This window comes from Schistocerca cancellata, chromosome 6 (assembly GCF_023864275.1).
Source record: "Schistocerca cancellata isolate TAMUIC-IGC-003103 chromosome 6, iqSchCanc2.1, whole genome shotgun sequence".
Lineage (NCBI taxonomy): Eukaryota > Metazoa > Arthropoda > Insecta > Orthoptera > Acrididae > Schistocerca > Schistocerca cancellata.
In genome coordinates this window covers 142,749,980-142,775,587 of record NC_064631.1, presented here as the reverse complement: position 1 = coordinate 142,775,587, position 25,608 = coordinate 142,749,980, and the positions used below count along the sequence as shown (strand labels likewise).

The 25,608-nt window shown below is 40.9% G+C and overlaps 2 protein-coding genes across 2 annotated transcripts in view; both read right to left on the bottom strand.

Moving 5' to 3' along the window:
• The window catches only part of LOC126191313 (E3 ubiquitin-protein ligase PPP1R11), a 78,319-nt gene extending 62,468 nt beyond the window's left edge, over nucleotides 1–15,851 (bottom strand). Inside the window, exon 1 of the mRNA XM_049932145.1 lies at nucleotides 15,633–15,851. Within this exon, the coding sequence (XP_049788102.1) occupies nucleotides 15,633–15,710 (78 nt within the window). The 5' untranslated portion in view covers nucleotides 15,711–15,851. The remainder of the gene's footprint in view (nucleotides 1–15,632) is intronic.
• On the bottom strand, nucleotides 5,102–15,623 carry LOC126191312 (succinate--hydroxymethylglutarate CoA-transferase). The gene is made up of 2 exons (XM_049932144.1): nucleotides 14,413–15,623; nucleotides 5,102–5,507 (listed from the first exon to the last, which is right to left on the bottom strand). Exons 1-2 carry the CDS (start codon nucleotides 15,487–15,489, stop codon nucleotides 5,277–5,279), a joined length of 1,308 nt encoding a protein of 435 aa, XP_049788101.1. The 5' UTR covers nucleotides 15,490–15,623; the 3' UTR covers nucleotides 5,102–5,276.
• Nucleotides 15,852–25,608: the final 9,757 nt, after the last annotated feature.

Here is a 25,608-nt window from a genome sequence, read left to right as displayed (position 1 = left end):
GGATTCTTTTGTCACTCAGCCCACTTACAGCCAGTCATACTGAAATATTTTCATGTCATTGAACAGGTCTCTACCAATCAGACATTATGTCAGCCAGCACAGGGAATGTCACAATGGAAGGATCCGTTTCAATGGCCCCCATGAAATTTGGTATCAATTCCTCCTGCATCTGCTATTTAATCAGATGGGAACCCTCTACATGAGGTTGATTGCAAAGACTACTAATAACAATCAACTGATAATAACTTATACCAATTACCTCAACCACTACAGTCTGTACTGACTGTCTACAGTTTGGAAATCAACAGGTTCTTTGTAGACAGACAAACGGCCTTATGGAAAATTTTAATGAGACAATGGTGCATATGCTGTTGATGCACTATAACATCGACCAGAGATACTAGAATTTGATACAGCCTCTCATGAGATTTGTGTACAACATAGAGGATGAAAGGCACAAGAGATAACACACCATTCTTCCTAATCCACAGATGAGAAACTGAAACAACAATGGATACTCTGATTCCATTTCAACCTGGCCATGCTGAGGATGATTACAGCAAACAGGTCAGCAATAGAACTGAAGATGCATAGCATCTGGGTACACATGAACCTTGGACACATAGGATAAGAATCAATGAATATTACAATACCCAAGACAAACCTGTAAGCTACAACTCCTGTAACTTGGTGACAATATTTTCACCTGAGCACAAGGGCAGGCTATCAGAAAAATTATCATCATGTGCTTGGCTCCATACTATATCTTATGCCATTTCTCATAGGACATACATGATAATCGCACAATGAGGAGACAAAAGCACAGAGAAATCCAGTCATAGACCTGAGGCATGGACTGCCAATACGGATTTCCAATACAAGACCTGTCCAACAATTACAGTACCTTGATGGAAGCAAATCACAGTGACCATGATGATCTGACAAAACATTTAGAATGCTTAGTGTAGCAATGTACATTTAAAAAGGCACACAGGAGGGAACAACAATACGCAAAGGACAGATTGCTACTCACCACATAAATGAGACATCGATTTGCAGATAGACACAAAGAAAAAGAATTCTAGCAATACACAAGGTTTCAATGTCTTTCCTCAGAGGTAGAATACACATACACACACAGATGGCTACTGTCTGGGTGCTAACATTCAACCTTAGCGCATGGAAACAGTGGCCATTAGTGTGAGAGTTAAGTGAATATGAGAAAGTTCTACTTCTGAGGAAGGATTTTGTCTGAAATGCTACATATTTGTAGTATTCTTTTTCATTGTTCCTCTGTGACAACACCTCAAATGTGTGGTGAGTAGTGATCTATTGTTTGCATGTTGTTGTTGTGGTCTTCAGTCCTGAGACTGGTTTGATGCAGCTCTCCATGCTACACTATCCTCTGCAAGCTTCTTCATCTCCCAGTACCTACTGCAGCCTACATCCTTCTGAATCTGCTTAGTGTATTCATCTCTTGGTCTCCCCCTACGATTTTTACCCTCCACACTGCCCTCCAATACTAAATTGGTGATTCCTTGATGCCTCAGAACATGTCCTACCAACCGATCCCTTCTTCTGGCCAAGTTGTGCCACAAACTTCTCTTCTCCCCAATCCTATTCAATACTTTCTCATTAGTTATGTGATCTACCCATCTAATCTTCAGCATTCTTCTGTAGCACCACATTTCGAAAGCTTCTATTCTCTTCTTGTCCAAACTATTTACCGTCCATGTTTCACTTCCATACATGGCTACACTCCATACAAATACCTTCAGAAATGACTACCTGACACTTAAATCTATACTCGATGTTAACAAATTTCTCGTCTTCAAAAATGCTTTCCTTGCCATTGCCAGTCTACATTTTATATCCTCTCTACTTCGACCATCATCAGTTATTTTGCTCCCCAAATAGCAAAACTCCTTTACTACTTTAAGTGTCTCATTTCCTAATCTAATACCCTCAACATCACCCGACTTAATTCGACTACATTCCATTATCCTCGTTTTGTTTTTGTTGATGTTCATCTTATATCCTCCCTTCAAGACACCATCCATTCCATTCAACTGCTCTTCCAAGTCCTTTGCTGTCTCTGACAGAATTACAATGTCATCGGCGAACCTCAAAGTTTTTATTTCTTCTCCATGGATTTTAATACCTACTCCGAATTTTTCTTTTGTTTCCTTTACTGCTTGCTCAATATACAGATTGAATAACATCGGGGAGAGGCTACAACCCTGTCTTACTCCCTTCCCAACCACTGCTTCCCTTTCATGCCCCTCGACTCTTATAACTTCCATCTGGTTTTTGCACAAATTGTAAATAGCCTTCCGCTCTCTGTATTTTACCCCTGCCACCTTTAGAATTTGAAAGAGAGTATTCCAGTCAACATTGTCAAAAGCTTTCTCTAAGTCTACAAATGCTAGAAACGTAGGTTTGTCTTTCCTTAATCTTTCTTCTAAGATAAGTCGTAAGGTCAGTATTGCCTCACGTGTTCCAGTATTTCTATGGAATCCAAACTGATCTTCCCCGAGGTCGGCTTCTACTAGTTTTTCCATTCATCTGTAAAGAATTCGTGTTAGTACTTTGCAGCTGTGGTTTATTAAACTGACTGTTCGGTAATTTTCACATCTGTCAACACCTGCTTTCTTTGGGATTGGAATTATTATATTCTTCTTGAATTCTGAGGGAATTTCGCCTGTCTCATACATCTTGCTCACCAGATGGTAGAGTTTTGTCAGGACTGGCTCTCCCAAGGCTGTCAGTAGTTCTAATGGAATGTTGTCTACTCCCGGGGCCTTGTTTCGTCTTAGGTCTTTCAGTGCTCTGTCAAACTCTTCACGCAGTATCATATCTCCCATTTCATCTTCATCTACATCTACATCCTCTTCCATTTCCATAATATTGTCCTCAAGTACATCGCCCTTGTATAGACCCTCTATATACTCCTTCCACCTTTGTGCTTTCCCTTCTTTGCTTAGAACTGGGTTTCCATCTGAGCTCTTCATGTTCATACAAGTGGGTCTCTTATCTCCAAAGGTCTCTTTAATTTTCCTGTAGGCAGTATCTATGTTACCCCTAGTGAGATAAGCCTCTACATCCTTACATTTGTCCTCTAGCCATCCCTGCTTAGCCATTTTGCACTTCCTGTCGATCTCATTTTTGAAACGTTTGTATTCCTTTTTGCCTGCTTCATTTACTGCATTTTTATATTTTCTCCTTTCATCAATTAAATTCAATATTTCTTCTGTTACCCAAGGATTTCTACTAGCCCTCGTCTTTTTACCTACTTGATCCTCTGCTGCCTTCACTACTTCATCCCTCAAAGCTACCTATTCTTCTCCTACTGTATTTCTTTCCCCCATTCCTGTCAATTGTTCCCTTATGCTCTCCCTGAAACTCTGTACAACCTCTGGTTCTTTCAGTTTATCCAGGTCCCATCTCCTTAAATTCCCACCTTTTTGCAGTTTCTTCAGTTTTAATCTACAGGTCATAACCAATAGATTGTGGTCAGAGTCCACATCTGCCCCTGGAAATGTCTTACAATTTAAAACCTGGTTCCCAAATCTCTGTCTTACCATTATATAATCTATCTGATACCTTTTAGTATCTCCAGGGTTCTTCCATGTATACACCCTTCTATCATGATTCTTGAACCAAGTGTTAGCTATGATTAAGTTGTGCTCTGTGCAAAATTCTACCAGGCGGCTTTCTCTTTCATTTCTTAGCCCCAATCCATATTCACCTACTATGTTTCCTTCTCTCCCATTTCCTACACTCAAATTCCAGTCACCCATGACTATTAAGTTTTCGTCTCCCTTCACTATCTGAATAATTTCTTTTATTTCATCATACATTTCTTCAATTTCTTCGTCATCTGCAGAGCTAGTTGGCATATAAACTTTTACTACTGTAGTAGGTGTGGGCTTTGTATCTATCTTGGCCACAATAATGCGTTCACTATGCTGTTTGTAGTAGCTTACCCGCATTCCTATTTTCCTATTCATTATTAAACCTACTCCTGCATTACCCCTATTTGACTTTGTGTTTACAACCCTGTAGTCACCTGACCAGAAGTCTTGTTCCTCCTGCCACCGAACTTCACTAATTCCCACTACATCTAACTTTAACCTATCCATTTCCCTTTTTAAATTTTCCAACCTACCTGCCCGATTAAGGGATCTGACATTCCACGCTCCGATCCGTAGAACGCCAGTTTTCTTTCTCCTGATAACAACATCCTCTCGAGTAGTCCCCGCCCGGAGATCCGAATGGGGGACTATTTTACCTCCAGAATATTTTACCCAAGAGGACGCCATCATCATTTAATCATACAGTAAAGCTGCATGCCCTCGGGAAAAATTACGGCCGCAGTTTCCCCTTGCTTTCAGCCGTTTGCAGTACCAGCACAGCAAGGCCGTTTTGGTTATTGTTACAAGGCCAGATCAGTCAATCATCCAGACTGTTGCCCTTGCAACTACTGAAAAGGCTGCTGCCCCTCTTCAGGAACCACACGTTTGTCTGGCCTCTCAACAGATACCCCTCCGTTGTGGTTGTACCTACGGTACGACTATCTGTATCACTGAGGCACGCAAGCCTCCCCACCAACGGCAAGGTCCATGGTTCATGGGGGGGATTGTTTGCATACTGTTGTTAAATAGGAGCATGCCATGTTGAAGCAAGCATTTCAGCTCCACATGTACTTTTGTGTGTGCTTTACACCTGTGCTTTCAGTGTGAAGTGTTAGTTTTTCTAGTTAACTGGTACACTACGTGACAATATTATAACTTTGGTTCACATTCCTTTGGCATGAATATATATCATATCTAACATACAAATTTTACTTTGAATATGATCCATCTGGCCTGGCCCTCCCCCTTGCATATGCAAAGGGGGGGGGGGGGAGGAGGGAGAGGGGGGAAGGGGAGAGGAGAGAGAGGAGAGACAGAGAGAGAGAGAGAGAGAGAGAGAGAAAGAGAAATTATATGATATTCTTTTGTAAGGCTGCTCCACACAAACTTCCACGAATACTTTACTGAATGTCTCACAATGAGAGGGTGGAAAAAACAAGATCTTAAGTTATTTATGACATACATTTATTCTTATCTTTTTTACATACACTTTTACATTATATGAGACATGTCATTGCCTACAACATTTTATATATAAAACAACTATGGATCATTGCACAAAATATGAACAAAAACTTTTAAACAACTCACACAGTTCTTACATGAGTACTGTCTGTCTGCTTTCTTTGATAGTCTCCACAATCAGCTAATTGCCCCACAATTCTGCAGAGACTGAATCTCAACATCAGAATAATCTAACAATTCTTTCAGAACTTCAGATGTGTGTTGACCTAAGCAAGGTGGTGGAAGGCTAATTTCATTTCTGCAGTCACTGAATTTCACTGGAGGACCCACTAGTCTTATCTTCTCACCCGATGGATGCTCCATTTCTTTTATCAGGTTAATATGCTTGATATGAGGATCAGCCATGACCTGGAACATTAGATGCAACACTAATTCAGAACACTTCCTCCAAATCTTTCGTGACAGCATTAAAAAATATCACTCCTCAGTTTTCAAAGCCACTTCAACTCAAAATTCTCAAATGTTTCACAGATGTATCCATCACCATCTTCAGAATTCAACGATCAGTGACAGTTATAGAAAATTCAATAAATCTTTTCAAATAGACGTGGTTTGAAAACTGAAAGGATTTTACTCATTAATTTGGAGTTATGCCAGTCACAGACCAGATGATGCAGGTAGCTAATCTTCCAGCTCCATAGGAATATGACATACAACATTGTAACACTAAACTAACTAAATTGTTCCAAACAGATACAAACATAAGAGCATTGCACCCTTGGTGTAAGTTAAATGTTACGCTGGTCTTGAAATGGAAGGATGTAAGTTCATGCTCTATCTGACTGACACGTCCAAGGCCAATCATCTGTCCTCTGCTCATTAAACACACATGCATATTTTTATATGTCTGCACACACAACTTATAATTTCCTTGTACTGAGCTGACAAATCATATTAATGTAAAATGATCCTTGGATGAATAAATTATAACCAACAAATACTGTCCTGCTGGAAGTTATCAGCCTCAGTGGAGATGTTTGTTACTCAGACATTTATTTAGTTGACTACCATGGTGCCTGAACCAAATGCTGCAATATGATTGAAAAAAAAAATTGATTGTTGTTGCTATGTATCAGTGTCAGTGGTTAGTCACTTGAGATCAGGGGTGTCAAACAAATTAAAGCATGCAGCGAGCAATGGCCGCCTAACGTTTGTTAAGTGTCGCGAGAGCCACACGCCATGACCTTTATACTTCATGAAGATATGTTGCCCTCAAAGACAGTTCTGCTCTTGGCGTACTCACTGTAACCTCTTGTGGGAAGAAACAAATAAATAAAGTAATTGTGTAAATGGAAAGGTTTGTTGTAAATAAGAAAATGGATCTACCATGATAACTGAAATGTAATTGAGAGGAGCAGTGTCCTCTAAGAGAACTCATGTTACATCTACAAGAGATCGCTATTACAGTAGTATTTGCTACCTATTGTTGAATCTGAGAACACATGAATGACAGGGCATCAATCTAATGTCTTCCCTTCCACGCCACGTGATGACACATCCACTATTCACGTACATATTATTCTTCACTATGAATTAGGCCCCACGACTGATAAATTTGATATACATTAGCCACCTCTAAAATAATTTGTCTATACTGGAAGCAAACAGAATTAGGATATTGGTTTCATTCAGAGAAATCGGAAGTAGTTAATTTTGCACCACCACGCGGGTCTTGTAATAATGAAATTACAATCACATTCACTTGCCTACACATTCAAACGTGAAACACTGAATTGGGATTCTGTTATACACACACAACCAGTTGGCATCTTACATGCTGTACTTTTGAAGACATATCGGAAATTCACATCAGCACGGAGCTACGCATTAGATCATTTACAGATGATGATGAGACAACTTACTGATTATGGTACACAATTCTATCAATGTTCTAAAGTTTGTCACAGTTTAATGAAACTTTGTATCACATAATCAAAGTCACTTCCCACACACTCGTTTACTGGTGTCTATTAATAGTAGAATACCCTGTCATTAATCAACTGCTGTTCCAGACACTCAGAGCAGTGTCTGGAAAGCTTTTGTACTTTGAAAATACGTAATGACTACACAGACTGAACACTTTAGCAGAGCAGTCAGATATGGGTCTGGCCTCAGTGACAGTCCAGAAACAATCCTCTGGATAGAGTGCGCTAAACCCTAAGCTGGCACCACCTCCACAGTACCTATACCTCCATGTGGATCAGTATTCAAGTAATCATTCAATTCATAAGCTAAATGAAAGAATAAGACATGTACGAGAGGACATAGTTTTCTCAAGCACTACCATCAATTACCTTAAATTATATTTTTCTTAGCCTGAGGGACTAAGAATAATTGGGACTATTTTATCCCGATGACGATAACCCGCAATATTGTACATCAAAGTCATATTGGGGTTGCCTACACAAATATCAATCTTGCATGCTTTCTTGCTACTTGAAAGGTATTCCTATGTTGGATTGGTTCTAGGAGCGTTTTACTTTACTACGCACTTGTCACTCGCCAATACTTCAAGCCATGTCGGCTAGTGCATCTGCCCACTCTGCGAGACTTAGAGCCTTCTACATAAATCATTCTGATGTACCGGTACGCCTGCCCAATGTCATCAGAGTTCTCTTGTTTATGTCTGTCTGGACAAGAAAGAAAAACAATTTATGTCAGGTTACATTTGGCATGAATTGTTTCAGTTTAATTATGGGTAAAGCCCTTATGGTTTTATTAGTATAAATATTATTCTTAAGTTTTTAAATGAAGTTGAAAGTGAAAAACAGAGGTGGTGGAGTTAATGTAGTTGCTACATTACACTGTTTCTTGGTGGACAAGTGGTTGTTTGGTACTGAACATTTCTATAAAATCGTAGATGACGTTCAATAGAAAGCAGTATCCAATAAATACAGTTATACCTTAAAAAAGGGTACTGTGACGGATAAAACAAAGTGTTTTAAAAATTGCTCCATGGTCTTACAAGAGTTGATATAGTACAAAACTAGACAAAATAGACACGTATCAGACTATGCCTTGATGGAAACATACAATAACATATTGGTGGTTTTCTGTGTGCCAAATATATGTAGTAGTCAGTAAACTTCCAACTGAAGCACACTGCTCATTTCTAATTGGCTGAGTTTGCCTCAATATTTAGTCCACTGACTGTGGTGATGACCTTGGTCATGACACGTACAACTGTCTCTCCCATCAGTAATTGTGGCGTACTGACATGGCTGGTTTCAGAAAATTATTAGTGATTCCTTGCAGTGTTAATAATGGGCATTTTGCAATGGAGTCTTATTATTCCCTGTGAGAAATGGCAGACATGGTTTGGCCAAATGAGAGGCTTGTCTTGTGTTTGCCTAACAGCGACCATAGTGCCACTTTCTTTGTAAAAAAAAAAAAAAAAAAAAATATTCAGCAGGGCATTCAAATGCTCAGTAGCACATTCAAGCAATTTGTAAACATGAGATAATTTGCAACAAGGAAAGGATATTGGCAGTCTTAACACAGCGAACACATTACATATTGTCTAGGAAGTGCTGCAAGAAGCAATATGATCTTTAAACAAGTGTGCTGTTGGAGCTGCCAATCACATTCTTACATAGTCAATTCTCAATGAGCAATTACTATATCTACACTGGAATGCCAAAGAAACTGGTATAGGCTTGTGTAATCAAATACAGAGAGATGTAAACAGGCACAATACAGCACTGCAGTTGACAATGGCTATATTAGACAACAAGTCTCAGGCACAGTTATTAGATCAGTTGCTGCTGCTACAATGGCAGGTTATAAAGAGTTAAGTGAGTTTGAACATAGTGTTACAGTCAGCACATGAGCGACAGGACACAGCATCTCTGAGGTAGCAATGAAGTGGGATTTCCCATACAACCGTTTCATGAATATACTGTGAATATCAGGAATCCGGTGAAACATCAAATCTCTGACATTGCTGTGGCCAGAAAAAGATCCTGCAAGAATGGGACCAACAATGACTGAAGAGAATGTTCAGCATGACAGAAGTGCAACCCTTCCGCCAATTGCTGCAGATTTCAATACTGGGCCATCAACAAGTGTCAGCGTGCGAACCATTCAACAAAACATCATCAATGTGGGCTTTCAGAGCCGAAGGCCCACTTGCGTACTTTGAGAATTGCACAACACAAAGCTTTACGTCTCGCCTGTGCCAATCAACACCGACACTGGACTGTTGATGAATGGAAACATGCTACCTGGTCAGACGAGTCTCGTTTCAAATTGTATCGAGCAGATGGATGTGTAAGGGTATGGAGACAACCCCATCAAATCTATGGACCCTGCATGTCAGCAGGGGACTGTTCAAGCTGGTGGAGGCCCTGTAATGACATGGGGCATGTGCAGATGGAGTGATATGGGACCCCTGATATATCTAGGTACAACTCTTGACAGGTGACACATACGTAAGCATCCTGTTTGATCACCTGCGTCCATTGACATCCATTATGCATTCTGACAGACTTGGGCAATTCCCGCAGGACAATGTGACACACATTCATCCAGAATGGCTCCAGGAATGCTCTTCTGAGTTTAAACACTTTCGTTGGCCACCATACTCCTCAGACATGAACATTATTGAGCACACCTGGGATGCCTTGCAACATGCTGTTCAGAAGAGATCTTCACTACCTCATACTCTTATGGACAGTCCTGCAGGATTCACAGTGTCAATTTCCTCCAGCACTGCTTCAGACATTAGTCGAGTCCATGCCACATTGTGCTGTGGCACTTCTGCATGCTCATGGGGGCCCTACACTATATTAGAAAGGTGTACCAGTTTCTATGGCTCTTCAGTGTATATTACATACAGAGTGTGCATGCTCTCATGTCACAAGACCACTATCTGGGTTACCATACAGTTCTTAAGACAAAGTTGAAGATTCAGTGTTTCCAGGCATCATTGTTTTCTCATGTTTATAAATGAGACGGGATTCATATACAGTGAATTAATAAATTATCATAATAAACAAGTGTGAGCAGATTCAAAACCCTGAACAATTGAGGTGCAAAGCATTAGATTTGCTTTAATATCAATGTGGGGACAAGAATTGTGACAGACAGTTGCATTTACAGCTGTACACTTTTTCAGCTGTACACTTTTTAGCAAGTGCTGATTATCAGCAATTTCTGAATACTGTAAGGACGCACTTTTTTCTTCAAAAAATTGCCTCCAAAATTCAGGTGCATCTTATTCTCTATAAAAAAAGTCCAGTGTTTAATTTAAAGTTCCCGCCAGTCTTAAAAATTGACATATATTCAATGCTGCAGGAAACCTATATCTATTTGGCAACAATGGATTCAATTGAGCAGTGCACCGAAGCAACAAACACGAGTTGTGGGGTTCACAAGTTTGATAACACTATCACCCTCTCACCTGTCATCACAAATCCAGAACAGTGTCTATCCTATGATGAGTCACTGCAGTCTAAGATGCTAGTGAACTTTAACAAAAAGTGATTTGTGTCATATTTGTTAGTAGCTAGTTTCATAATGGAAAAAAATGAAAGGTATTCATATGACATGGGCAATAAATTGAAAGTACTACCATATGCAGAAGAATATGGAAACAGAGCAGCATTTCAGCCCTCCACCAACAGAAAATACCACTTCTGACTGGCGAGCCAGTAAAGAGCAACTGAAAAAAATGAGGAAGACTAAATGTGCAAATAGAGGAGTGAATGCAAAACAGCCAAAACTTGGAGATGACGATTTTCAGGGGTTTTAAAAGTTTTTTTTTTTTTTTTTTTTTTTTTTTTAGTCTGGCTTTGCAATCTAATAATAAGAATGGTAAAAGTATTTAAAAAAATGCTTAAAAATTAAGGAGCATCTTACAGCCCATAAAATACGATAACCAATTACCCACTTTACTGAAGAGCATTACTCTTGCAGAAATGTTACAGGTCTGATTCACCAGACCAATATCTACCAACCTAATAATGTAATGAGTGATTCATTGGCCAAGGATGGCCATTAGTATACCTTCCCGGAAATACAGAAGCGTCCGATCCCACCCGTCTGCTTTGATGCACGACATCACAAATATGGCGGAAACGACCATTAACCACGATTCCAATATGGCGCATATAAAGTCGTTACGTACACATTATGAGGACGAAAATACATCAAAAAACAAACACACACATGTTCCACAAAAAGCCTAATGACACTAACGGGACAAGCGCGGGAAATAGGGGGTTTTTGGGTAGGGGCAAACTAAATATAAACAAATTTAGACACCCACCCCCATATAAAACGACGAAAAAACTGACATCACAAAACTCCCCAAATACCACTAAACACAGTATCATCTGGAATCAGGCACTTCCCTTGACCTATATAGCTCAACAGCAGTTCCCAAGCCCATAAATTAGGACCTAACACTTCCCCTGACCTATATAGCTCAAAAACATCTCCCGATACCAATACCAACATTCACAGCCACACATTAGGATTGAACACTTCCCTTGACCTGTTATCCTTACGAAATCTCCACATACAGCCGTCCCTGGTCCGAGACGCCGGAACTTCAGGTAAGCCTCATTTCTTCACGACATACTGACTTCATCCAAAAATCCGAATAGTTGAAGAAATTTTATTAGAGACAACGCACTGTCCCCCATCATAGCCGACAACTGAAAACTGTTGACCCTGTCAGTCATATCCATACCTACCAAAGATATAAAAAAAGCAATTTATCAAAATTCACACACGATGCCACACTCAAAAACTCAACCAAAAACATCACCAAACACACCACCAGAGAGCACCACCGATGGTATCAAAACGACACCTACAAACACGCCACTCTCACAAACTAAATTCCGTGTCGTCGTGACGTCACACACCACAACAGCCTTACGTCACGGGTCAAAGCCGACGGGTGGGATCGGACACTTCGGTTGACCCGCCTTCCCATTCAATTGACTCATCTACTTGATTTCTAGTTATATGGACATTTAATGATTCTGGCATATGTGGACACATTACAGTAATGTTTGTCCCATGTATTCATGCAACTTGATTCTTTGAGGAGGAGAAGTGAATTATTCGTAAAAATAGTGGTACCACTTGGGACCTCCCTGCAGTTTCAAATGCTAAATGGTTATCACATGACAGGATTACCCACATCTCAACTACCTGTTGTTACTAAACGTATGTTTACATGACATTTATTCTAGGTCTGAAAAATACTTTTACCTGTACGAATGTGGGACATTTTTAATTTTAACAGATTGTACTTTATCCTATTACAGTGCTAACAAATATAAGCAATTTCTCATGTTGGAGAAATGGTGCAAAATTGACATATAATACTCCAATGGAAAAGAAACTCTGTAAAAGCATTCTGTAACACAAATATAGTACAAGCTGCTGACTACTATTCACCAGCACCCCTCTGATTGTAATCCCTGCCACTTAATAATTATTTCACATATGAATAGTGCTCTACATACAGATTTGAATATAGGAAGTGGAAAACAAAACAAATTTAACTGTTACTTGTTTCAAATCTCTCATGTGCTAGGAAGAAAATTATGTAACTTGTCTATTCAAACACCAAAAAACCATAAAAGAGAGGGAAAAAAAAGTACTCCAAGGAAGTGGTCATAAACTAGCTGATACTCATATAGATCCAATGTGGACACAGGAGTAGGTATCATTTTCATAAAAAATATAAAGCCTACAACACCCTCTCATCAATACCTGAAATGAAATCCTCTCTCTCAATGACAGTCTCCCCACACCACTTGCCGTTGCCTTCTGTCAATCTCTAACATCTGTAATATCACTGATAAATCTTATGACATTTCCTTATCATTATATATACCCCGCAGCTCCTACCTCTGCCATCTCTGCCACTCTAACGTCTGTCTAATAATGCACGATACCACTTTCTTCAGTCAATCACTGGTAAATCCTGAGTATCAAAGACAGAGCAACTTGGGAAATCATGCATGTTGTTTACCAACTAACATCTGTCAAGTGTACAATATTTTATATAGGAATGACTGCCACTAAGCTGGTTGAGCAGATGAACCAACATAGAAAAACTGCCCACCTTGCAGACACCCAAAATACAGTGGTGACCACACTCTTTCATGTGGCTCAAGGGACCTCAGTGCCTGCCACACCACACATGCTATTTGGATTCTCCTACCCAATACTATTTTCTATGAACTCTGAAGACTGGAACTTGTCCAACATATCTTTGCATTCTGACACAGGCATTCGTTAATATACAATTCCCTCTCTTTTAGCATGTTTTTTTTATATTTATTCTGTATTATTTAATTGATTTCTTGATTGCTTTTTACTTTATTTTTGTTCTCCTCCTACTCTACATTCAGTTCACAGTCTGTTACCTCTGGACTGAAGCTGGTCCAGTGCTTACCAATGTACAAGTATTATCTTTGACCTACTCATTCTGATGAACTCCCCTCCCTTCTTCTCCTCTAGTCCTCATAGCAGGCAGTTCCCTCTTATCTGGGGCCTTCCTTTTTAACATTTAACTCATGAGGCTACTTTTCTGTAACGTATACTACGAGGTGTGGTAGGTCTCTGGGACCCTTATCTGCAAGCCAGTATTTAAAGCACAAACCACTACAAATTTTAATTTATGTTACATAACATTCATGTTTACAATTATTTAAGCGTTTTTAACTGATTTTATTCCATTAAATAAAACTTGGAGTATTTTACTTTTTATCATGCAAAATCACATATACTTTTTGGCTTTTTCAAAATATTTCTTTCTTTACCAATGAACTGCAAACATTACATTCCTTCAATACACTGAGTTACATAAATGCAATTGACCTGATCACTAATGGTAAAAAAAGTTTTTTTCTCGTGGACTGAGAATGTTAATCAATTTCTAGAATATTCCAAATTCTCTCCTGTATTAACATCGGTACCTTAAAAAATTCTTCTTTGCTATCAATTCCACTTTCTTCAATAGCATTCGTCAATTCCATCCTGGGACCAATGACCTTGTGGTTTGTATCCTCCCCCAAATCAACCAATTCCATCCACTCAAAATACAAGAAAATGATACTTTATACTGCAACCGCAGAAACACATCACCTGGATAATGCTGTCTGGCCATTACATACTAAAAAACAGCTTGCAATACCTAGATTAAGATATACTTTCACTAAATACAATCAACTTCAGGAATTCATGAAATATCATTACATTTCTATGCAAACATGGAATGAACACTCACCTTGGAAATACTGTTGATTGGACCATTTGGAAATGATGAATCCTGAAGCAATGCACACCATTCTTCCAAAGACTTCTCTCTGAAACGATTTCTCAGCGTTTCTATTAGTATCTTCCTGTTCTTCACTCTCATCTCATTGTTGCAGAATCGTTCATCTACCACTAAATGTGGCAAATCCAATTTTTCACAAAGCTCTTTGAACTGCTGGTTGCTACCAGCACCAATTGTTATATAACATCCGTCAGATGTAGGAAATGATTCATAGGGCACAATGCTTGAATGACTTGTTCCCCAGCGTTCTGCTTCCAAACCAACATTTAAATTGTTTGCTGCTACATTAATTAGACACGAAACCTGAGTAGATAACAAGTCACAGTCTATCTTCTGTCCCAAACCCGTGCGACCTCTCTGGAATAATGCTGCTATAATTGCACCATGAGCATACAAACCTGTAGCCATATCTGTCATTGGAACGCCAACTTTACATGGTTCTCCACTGCGTGGTCCAGTTATATGCATTAGTCCCCCAACAGATGCAGCTATTACATCATATCCCGGTCTTTTACTATATGGTCCTTCTGAGCCATATCCAGTAATAGAGCAGTAAATCAGCTTGGGCGCTACATGCTTGATTGTGTCATAATCTAAATTAAATTCATTTAGTTTTCCTGGTACATAATTTTCAACTAAAACGTCACACTTAGCTGCTAGATCATGGATAACCTTTTGGCCTTTGGGAGATTTCAAATCAACACATACACTCTTCTTGTTCCGGTTAACAGCAAGGAAGTAGTAAGATTCTTTAGTGCCTTTGATAAAAGGAGGCCCCCAGTTCCGCGACTCGTCCCCGATTTGAGGTCTCTCTATTTTAATAATTTCCGCTCCCAGATCACCTAAAATCATTGTGCAAAATGGACCCGCTATTATTCTCGATAGATCCAGTACCCTGATGCCATCCAACGGACCTGTCTTATTAGTCACTACATCTGCATACCATTTTTTGCAATTTAACGAGACGAAATTGCACTGGTCCAAAAAGATGCGAGTTTTTATCAAATTCCCAATCCGAAATAGCATTTTTATATCGATGTAAGACTCCTTCTTACTTTACACTAAAAAATCTCAACGCGTATAGTGGAAAGATAAGCAATGATTCCTCAAACAAGTCGTAAAATGTAATAATCCTTACGCAAGAGACAGTACACAGATAACGGTCATACCTGCTGAATATCCTCTTCGCTTTCGACCAGTGTCACAGTGGCTTCGGCGGGTGTAGCCGAACGGGTTTGCTCTGTCATAGTGTCACTCTTCAGGAAAACCTAGTCAGCACTAACCATACAATCACGACACACTCGTTCTAGCACGTATCAAACGTAAACAACTGTACATTGCCGACACCACAAAAATACGTTCGCCAAAGATTATCTTCGTCAAAAACAAACACTATCTGACATATTATATAGAAACACTGCCGGTCACTATCAGTGAACAAGGGACATAACACATGTGTCTCTGCCGCTATACTACATATAAAAGGTGCATACCGCTGTGAACTGCAAGTACTTAGCTTGGTACCAAATGCTATAGATTTTCCCGTACAATTGCGTATGTAGTGCGAGAAGAATGATTAAATGCCTCTGCGTATGCCATAATTCGTCTAATCTTGTCTTCACAGCCAATAAGGCAGCATTACGATGGTGGATGAATTATTTCTTAAGATTCTTCACTTAACATTAGTTCTCAAAACGATTTAAGTCGGTTTTCGCGGAAGAACTGTAGTCTCTCTTAAAGTACCCTTTCCCAACACTTCCGTGATGCTGTAACGTGAGTCAAGCAAACCTATGACATTTCCTGACAGATTAAAACTGTGTGCCCGACCGAGACTCGAACTCGGGACCTTTGCCTTTCGCGGGCAAGTGCTCTACGAGATACTGGCAGAAGTAAAGCTGTGAGTACCGGGCGTGAGTCGTGCTTGCCCGCGAAAGGCAAAGGTCCCGAGTTCGAGTCTCGGTCGGGCACACAGTTTTAATCTGCCAGGAAGTTTCATATCAGCGCACACTCCGCTGCAGAGTGAAAATCTCATTCTGGAAACCTATGACATTTCGTGCCGCCCATCGTTCTACACGTTCAGTGTCCCCCCCGTTAGTCCTATCTTATACGAGTGCGTTATACTCAAGCATTATGAAACACACAAGTGAATAGTAATCAGTCTCTTTTGTTGACTAAATAAATATTCTCAGTATCCTTCCAACGAATCAATGTCTGGAACCTACCTCACTGACGACTGAGCCTTTGTAAACATTCCGGATCATATTAGTACAAAATAATGCATCTAGGTATTAAATGAGTTCGATGATACCAGTTGTGACTCATTGATGTTGTAGCACAAAATACTTCCTTTCTACTTTTAAACATTAAAAGCATGTTTTCACTCTTCGCACCATTTATAAACTTATAAAGATCTGCCTCGGTATTTGTGCAGCTTCTTTTTCTTACATTCTTCATTACAGATAGCTGCATCATCTGCAAATCGTCAGAGGTAACGTTCTATTACTTTTGTCTGACAGATCATCAATATGTCAGTGCAGAAGTTCGTAGCGTCGTCGTTTTGCATTTTGATGTTCCATTTAACTATGGGTTTATTTATTGATCGTCATTTATTATTTATAGTTCATGTTGCTATTTGAGTTTACATATTGTCACTTTGTCATTTGGAGACAGTGAGTGGAGCTGTAGACAGTAGAAAATGGAGTGCCAAGAGAAGAAATCTGAACATCTTCAACATACCGGTTGTGGTGTCACCGCCAGACACCACACTTGCTAGGTGGTAGCCTTTAAATCGGCCGCGGTCCGTTAGTATACGTCGGACCCGCATGTCGCCACTATCAGTGATTGCAGACCGAGCGCCGCCACACGGCAGGTCTAGAGAGACTTCCTAGCACTCGCCCCAGTTGTACAGCCGACTTTGCTAGCGATGGTTCGCTGACAAATTACGCTCTCATTTGCCGAGACGATAGTTAGCATAGCCTTCAGCTACGTCACTTGCTACGACCTAGCAAGGCGCCATTACCAGTTACTATTGATGCTGTAAAACATGTACCGTCAAGAGCGATGTTCACCAATTATGAATTAAAGTTAAGTATTCCAGTAGTTACGTACGTTCTTTGCTACTATAACGTCCTTGTCCAGTTCCAGACCTCACGCCAGCCTGCGTGAGCTTAAACGCGTGCCTTTCGGCTTCCTCCTAGTGGATTGGCTGTCTTGCCAGTCCACAACACCGGTATTCTTCTGTTTCAGTACAATATAGAGCTGACAGCAGCGGAGGCAGCCAAAAACATTTGTACCGTGTATGGGGATAATGCCATTGGACAGAGCACAGCAAGAAAACGTTTTCTCGTTATAAGGAGGATCGCATTGACATTAGTGGCTCTCCACCTTCAGGAAGACGTTTGGTGTTTGATGAAGATCGCATAAACGTGTGGCTGCCGCGCCAAGAAATGCGTGAACTGTAGTTACAGCCAGCACAAGCCATAGTTCGCATCATGTAGGAAGACGGCCCTATTTTCAGGCATTCTGTGCTTCCCTACCGTTAACTGTTAGCAGTCAATAAGGTTCATTCTCTCTCCGAGCGGCTAAGCGCGAGTTACAAACCAGACGCCGAGAATCTTTCTTTCGCATGTTGAGCAAATGCAGTTTCATTCACAGAGCGACCGAATTATTCATTCGGATGTCGACGTTACTTTCTTGTACCAGTATAGCTGTAATGTGCATCTGTAAACGTTTCAGTGTGATTTCCGAGTGAATATGTCAGGTGACAGCAATAAACGTGAAGTTCCCAACAGGTAATTTTAATTATATTGTGTGTCTATGGAGTATCGTCTTAGTTGTGCGACTGGATTCGTGATTTCCTGTCAGGAAGGTCACATGGAAAATCATCGAATGAAACTAAGTGATATCTGGCGTTTGCGAGGAAGTGTTGTAGGCCTTCTGCAGTTCCTGATCTAATAAACGATTTAGGAGTCAATCTGGGCAGCCCTCCTAGACTCTTTTCAGTTGGTGCTGTGATTTATCATCTTATAAAGTTACCAAGTGATTAAAATAAATTACAAATCGATTTAGACAAGAAATCTGCAGGGTGAGAAAAATGGCAGTTGACTGTGAATAATGAAAAGTCTGAAGTCATCCACATCAGTACTAAAAGGAATCCGCAAATTTTCGGTTTACAGGGTACATCACACGCATCTAAAGACTGTAAATTCAACTATATGCTTAGGGATTATAATTATAAATAACGTAAACTGCAAGGATCACATGGATAATATTATGCGGAAAGCAAACCAAAGACTGCGATTCATTGGTAGAACACTTAGAAAATTGCAGGGCTACTAAATAGACCACTTACACCATGCTTTGCCGCTCTCTTCTGCGGTACTGCTGTCCAGTGTGGGATCCACAGTGGATAGGACAGATCGAAAAACTTCGAAGAAGGCAATTCGTTTTGTACTACCGCGAGATGTAGCGGAGAGACTGTCACAGATATGATCCGCGAATTGGGGTGGATTCATCAAAACAAAGGCGTTTTTCGTAGTGGCAGGATCTTCACATGAAAATTCAGTCGCTAACTTTCTCCTCAGTGTGTGCAAATACATTGTTGACGCCCACCTACATAGGGAGGAATGATCGCCATAATAAAATAAGAGAAATTAGAGCTCACACGGGAAAATTAAAGTGTTCGTGTTGCCCGCGCACTGTTCGAGAGTGGAATGGTAGAGAAATAGCTCGAAGGTAAACCTTCTGCCAGGCACTTAATTGTGCATTGCAGAGTAATCATGTAGCTGTAGATGCTTCACAAGCAGTCCAGGAGTTTTATGACCCGCATTTCTAACTTTTTCAAATATGAATCTGAAAGCAAGACTTCTATTTGACATTTTGAAGACTCAAGAACGAACTGCAGAAGCACGTTCCAGCAAGAGAATTGTACAGAGAATAGTAAACAAAAGTGTCAGAGACCTCAGAAGAACCTCAGGAAAATTTATTTTCATGTCACCTGGAAATCATCGAAATCGCAAGAGAGCTGTGACACAAGTAGATGGCTCCGAATTTGAAATGTATATAACAAGGGAATACATGACATCATAAAAACTGGTTATAATTATGCCTGAGCAAATTGGCTTCAAAAATAGCGCTTCGTCAATGCAAATAATTTTAAAAGACATTGGCTTCAAATATGTTAAGAAGAGAGTTTTTAATTGAAGGAAGTGAGATAGAAACAGCACAAACCACATCCCTTATAAAGGTGCATGATACAAGAGGAGGAGATAGTTCTACACTGTATTTACCTTGATGAAACATTCGTGAATCAGAATCATTCCTTGAGTCTCTGCTGGAAAATGAGTGATGGTACTGGCGGTTTTAAAGTTCCCATAAGAAAAGGTTCTTGGATACTTATTCTGCATGTTGGGTCTTCCTCTGAGTTGGCCCTGAGAGTAAACTTGTATTCACATGTAAGAAAAGCAGTAGTGACTGCCATTCGGAAGTGAACACTGTCACTTTCAGGAAGAGGTCCACAGCACAACTCTTGCTACATTGTGTTTCAAAGTGGATCATTGTAATCACCATGCCAGTTATCATTCAGCTGTTACAGAGAAAAGACCAAGTACAAACATCAGGAAAGGGGAGATTTTGCTCTGGCTGAAAAATAAAAATATTCTGGACAATATAAGTCATACTAGAGGCGAACTACTGCAGCTTGTTAATTTATAAAAGTCATGGAACAGAATGTACAAATTCGATTTTCTTGCATGTCACTGTGGTCACAAAGTTTTGCATTTACCCACATATCATCACTGTCAGTATAATCCACACAATTATTTTGCACACAGTTACAAGCTATGTGGGGGAGGGGGGGGGGGGGGAACATTCAACACAACAGACACTGAATGTTTGTGCACGAAGCAATAGATAGCATCCCCTTTCAGATTGGGCACACTGTGTGTATCATGGTGAAACGTTTCAAAAATAAGACTTTGACAGGGTGGTGAAGATGGATAGAAACTTTGATCCTATCATCCTAAATTTTCAATCAAATGGTTCAGACATGAATTCATATAGCAGATGGTATTACGATGTACACTTTGAAACCAAGTAAAGTAATAATCTTTCTTCATTTTAAAGACTCATGGTTTAAAATGTCTTTGTCAACGTATCAATTGCATACATAGTACATGTGAACTTCCAAACTTTTATTGGTCTGGAACATGTAGTTTATGAAGTATTCAGACCATAATGTTCAAAACATTGACCAAGGAGAAGTTAAGCATCTCCCAGCATGTTGCATGCTCTAATTACTCACGAGAATGTGGTCAGGCAATTTGTCAAAAACTCCAATACTTAGACAAGTAGCCGCTGTCATTTTCAAACACGAATTGGAAAATGCCTTAAAATGAAAGGGAAGGATATCTATCGAGATATCGGTGGTTTTCGACGTTATCGGTCAACATTGCGTCGAGTTATTCACACAAGATCGTTAATTGTTTGCTTGTTCAGTGGATCATTAATGCATTCACCAACTGTAATCTTGAACGAATTAGTTTAAACTCATAATGCCTGTTGACATCGAAAAATATTATCACTTACTGGCAACTTTTACGATAATCTATTGCACTAGTATCTGCTATGAGTAATTCTTTTTATGCATAGTGATTTACATTGAGCTGCAGTGAAACATACCCACATGAAAGCGTTATATACATTTAAAAAGTTATGTGGAGCGGAAGCAGTTGTCAAATATGACCATTTCGGTTCGAGTTCGAAGTTTATGTTGTTGTGTATTACATTTTTACTTATAGTCCAAATCGCAGTAAATGGCAATTATTGCCACCATTTTCGATGATCTTATCGTTAGACAATCGCCATCACACAGACAACTGCTGTGGAGCAATGAACACAACCTCAAGACGTGAAGTAAGACTTCTCTTATGTAGATGACTGATAGAAATCGGTTTTAAAATGTATTTCACTTCTGGCCATTAAAATTGCTACACCATGAAGTTGACGTGCTACAGACGCTAAATTTAACCGACAGGAAGAAGATTTTGTGATATGCAAATGATTAGCTTTTCAGAGCATTCTCACAAGGTTGACGCCGGTGGCGACACCTACAACATGCTGACATGAGGAAAGTTTCCAACCTATTTCTCATACACAAACAGCAGTTGACCGGCGTTGCCTGGTGAAACGTTGTTGTGATGCCTTCGGTAAGAAGGAGAAATGCATACCATCACATTTCTAACTTTGATTAAGGTCGGATTGTTGCCTATCGCGATTGCGGTTTATCGTGTCGCGACATTGCTGCTCGCGTTGGTCGAGATCCAATGACTGTTAGCAGAATATGGAATCGGTGGGTTCAGGAGGGTAATACGGAATGCCCTGCTGGATCCCAACAGCCTCGTATCTCTAGCAGTCGAGATGACAGGCATCTTATCTGCATGGCTGTAACGGATTGTGCAGCCATGTCTTGATCCCTGAGTCAACAGATGGGGACCTTTGCAAGACAACAACCATCTGCACGAACAGTTTGACGATGATCGCAGCAGCATGGACTATCAGCTCGGAGACCATGGCTGTGGTTACCCTTGACGCTGCATCACAGACAGGAGTGCCTGCAATAGTGTACTCAACGACGAACCTGGGTACACAAATGGCAAAACATCATTTTTTCGGATGAATCCAGGTTCTGTTTATAGCATCCGTGTTTGGCGACATCGCGGTGAATGCACATTGGAAGCGCGTATTCGTCATCGCCATACTGGCGTATCACCTGGCGTGATGGTATGGGGTGCCATTGGTTACATGTCTCGGTCACCTCTTGTTTGCATTGACAGCACTCTGAACAGTGGACGTTACATTTCAGATGTGTTACGACCCGTGGCTCTACCCTTCATTTGATCCCCGCAAAACCTTACATTTCAGCAGGATAATGAACGACCGCATGTTGCAGGTCCTGTATGGGCCTTTCTGGATACAGAAAATGTTCGACTGCTGCCCTGGCCAGCACATTCTCCAGATCTCTCACCAATTGAAAACGTCTGGTCATTGGTGGCCGAGCAACTGGCTCATCACAATACGCCAGTCACTACTCTTGATGAACTGTGGTATCTTGTTGAAGCTGCATGGGCAGCTGTACCTGTACACGCCATCCAAGCTCTGTTTGACTCAATGCCCAGGCGTATCAAGGCCATTATAACGGCCAGAGGTAGTTGTTCTGGGTACTGATTTCTCAGAATCTATGCACCCAAATTGCGTGAAAATGTAATCACATGTCTGTTCTAGTATAATATATTTGTCCAATGAATACCCGTTTATCATCTGCATTTCGTCTTGGTGTAGCAATTTTAATGGCCAGTAGTGTATTTCCTCCTCGTATTATACATTCACGTATAATACGATGTAAAGAAGGCAAATGAACCTGATTGTTGTTCGCAGCAACACAGTTCAGCAACAAAGACTTTGTTTGCACACTCTCTGCGGCCATTCATGTGGAGACCTTATCCCTTCCACACTTCCTTATCGCTCTGCCTCTATGCGCGGAAGCGTCGTCGTCCTTGATGCGGCTGTAACCACGCTTAGCATGTGCTGGCGCACCCACAGATTTTCGGTCAGGACAAATTTTGGCAACAGTGCAATGCACATGGGCGCGCCCAAGACACATCAGAGCACAGTGCGAGCTGAACAATAGAATTGCGTAGACGCTTCTCCATGCGTCTGATTCTGATTGCCATAGGCCATGTGTGAAGAGCTTAATATGAGCTCGTCACAAATTGTACGATATTATTTAGACAGCATCGTCCATTCGTCCATCTCATTTCATGGCGACCGCATAGTACATGGCGCCCTATGGGTTGGAAGACAGTTATCGATTTCGTCTACTCAGATGTCCATCGTTCTTTCTGTGGTTACACGAATGGACCATGTGATCGATCACTGAGGAGTGTACACCCTCCAGGAATGGAGTTTTAACGCATCTATTCTGCAACACGTTACTGGGGTCACACATTCATGAGAACACAGATTTTCGTTATTGGAAAACATTGATATTGACTGTGTATTCCTTTCCCATGAATAAATATACCATTGTGTTGACATGCTCTTTGTCAGTTACTGACACAACATCTTACACCCTGAGAACAGCGTATGGATGTGGCAATAAAACTTACCCACTGCATCACTAACTTCCCCTCTGGGGGACCATCGCCTTGACGAAGTGCTGTCCGTGTGGGTGGAGGGGCTTTGAGAAGCTGAGGGCTATGCCAAAGGTAGAGGAGCTACTGCTGGAAAGGCCTTAGTTGATGGATCTGACTAATAGTGTCCCACAATTTCCTGTCTTCCTTATCCACTCCTAGTCCTTACTCAATTCCCTTCCCCAACCCAAGATGTGATGCGATCTGTGCCAAGGCGTGCTCGGCACATGGGAAGATGTGTCACAAACGATACCTTGGGATACCAGGCAACCTCCCTAAGTAAGTAACCTTACATCGTGTGGGGTTTCAGTGGTGTGGACCATGTAGATCCCCAAATCTCGTGAGACTAAGATGGACAAAACTGATTTAAATAATTTAAAACAAACTGAGGGGCACACTGAGACCTCAGACACGCAAACATTGGGGTCAGGTCCGATGGAATGCACTCTCACTACTGAATCAGGGTCTAGACCTGAGCAAGAAGTGGGAACTGTGACTGAGAAGTTGGACCAGATCAAGATTAAAGCCTTGTCTGGGGCCCACAGGAGGATACTTCTCAGGGAAGAGAAAGAAAGGAATGAAAAGAATGGCTTCCCAAACAAAAGTGGAGGGACATAAAAGGGCTTGAGCCCAAGACCAACAACAAAAAACTGTCTCAGGTTTGAAAGGAATGTGCAGACCCCCTCAACATCAAAGACAGGTAACAAGAGGATAAGGGAGAAATCTAAGACTCCCTCCTTTCAGGATAAGTGAGTCCAGGAAAAGCCGAGGCAAGAAATAGGGAAACAGAATTATAGTACTGCAGTCTCGATTTTTAGGATGGCAGTTATCCAAGAAGGCTATCCACTGGTAAGTATCACCTTGCAGCAGGAGGAGCTCATGCAGATGGCCCACTTTGAAACGATTGGGGGGGGGGGGGGGGAACTGGTCCAGGACGCAAATTCAGGAAGGTCTATCTCGATCATGGTGCCCTAATTTTTGTCTGTGAGGGGATGCATAGAGTGGAATGGCTCAAGGACAAGGTGCCCATTGTATCCCTGTGGAAGGATGCGAAGCTGCTGGTCAAAGTGGCAGCTGAGCTTCTTAAGACTGCAAAGGTATCATTATGGGTACCAAAGATCCTTCAGGATGTCTCTCCAAAGACTCTGTTCGAGAAAATAGGGGTCCAGAAGCCAAAAGTCTCAACAGAGTATTGGAGAGTAATCAACCATAAGGCTGTACCGGAATGACGAACCCTGGTGGTGGAGATCAGAGAGAAGTTCTGAACGCAATGCGAGAGCAAGACCTGAAATTGTTTTTAGGGTTATCACAAGTCGCCGTCAGGGTAATCAAAGACCTCAAAAGCAATTATGGCAGAGAGATGGAGACTTGAGGTGGTGCAGATTATTATGCAGCACAGTAAATGGGCCACTGCTGCCTTGAGCCTTCGCCTGGGGAGACAGGAAGTGGACGTGGCCCTGATACAAGAACCATACTTGTATAAAGGGGGTGTCTCGGGCCTCGGTGGTACTGGAGGTAAGTTGATCTATGCTAGAAATCTAATAAACTCCAGAACATGCATTTATGTGAGAAATGGAATTTCTTTCATGCCAATGATGAATTTCTGTTACAAGGACCTGGTGACCATCAGAATGCAGCATTGTGAGGAAGGTATCACGAGGGAAATTGTTTTGGTGTCAGCACACTTTCCTTACCAAGACAGCTCTCCTCCTCCTATGAAAGTGAGGAGACTGACGGAAAACTGCCTTCGGCAAGGCGACAAACTGTTGGTTGGATGTGATGCCAGTGCCAACAAACTAGTGTGGGGCAGCAAGAACACCAACAGTAGAAGTGAGTACCTTCAGGAATTTCTCTTGTCTAACAACCTGGAGGTCCTGAATAGGGATGACGAACTTACATTCAGGAATAGCAGAAGGGAAGAAGTAATTGATATAACCTTTGGTTCTATGATGGTGGG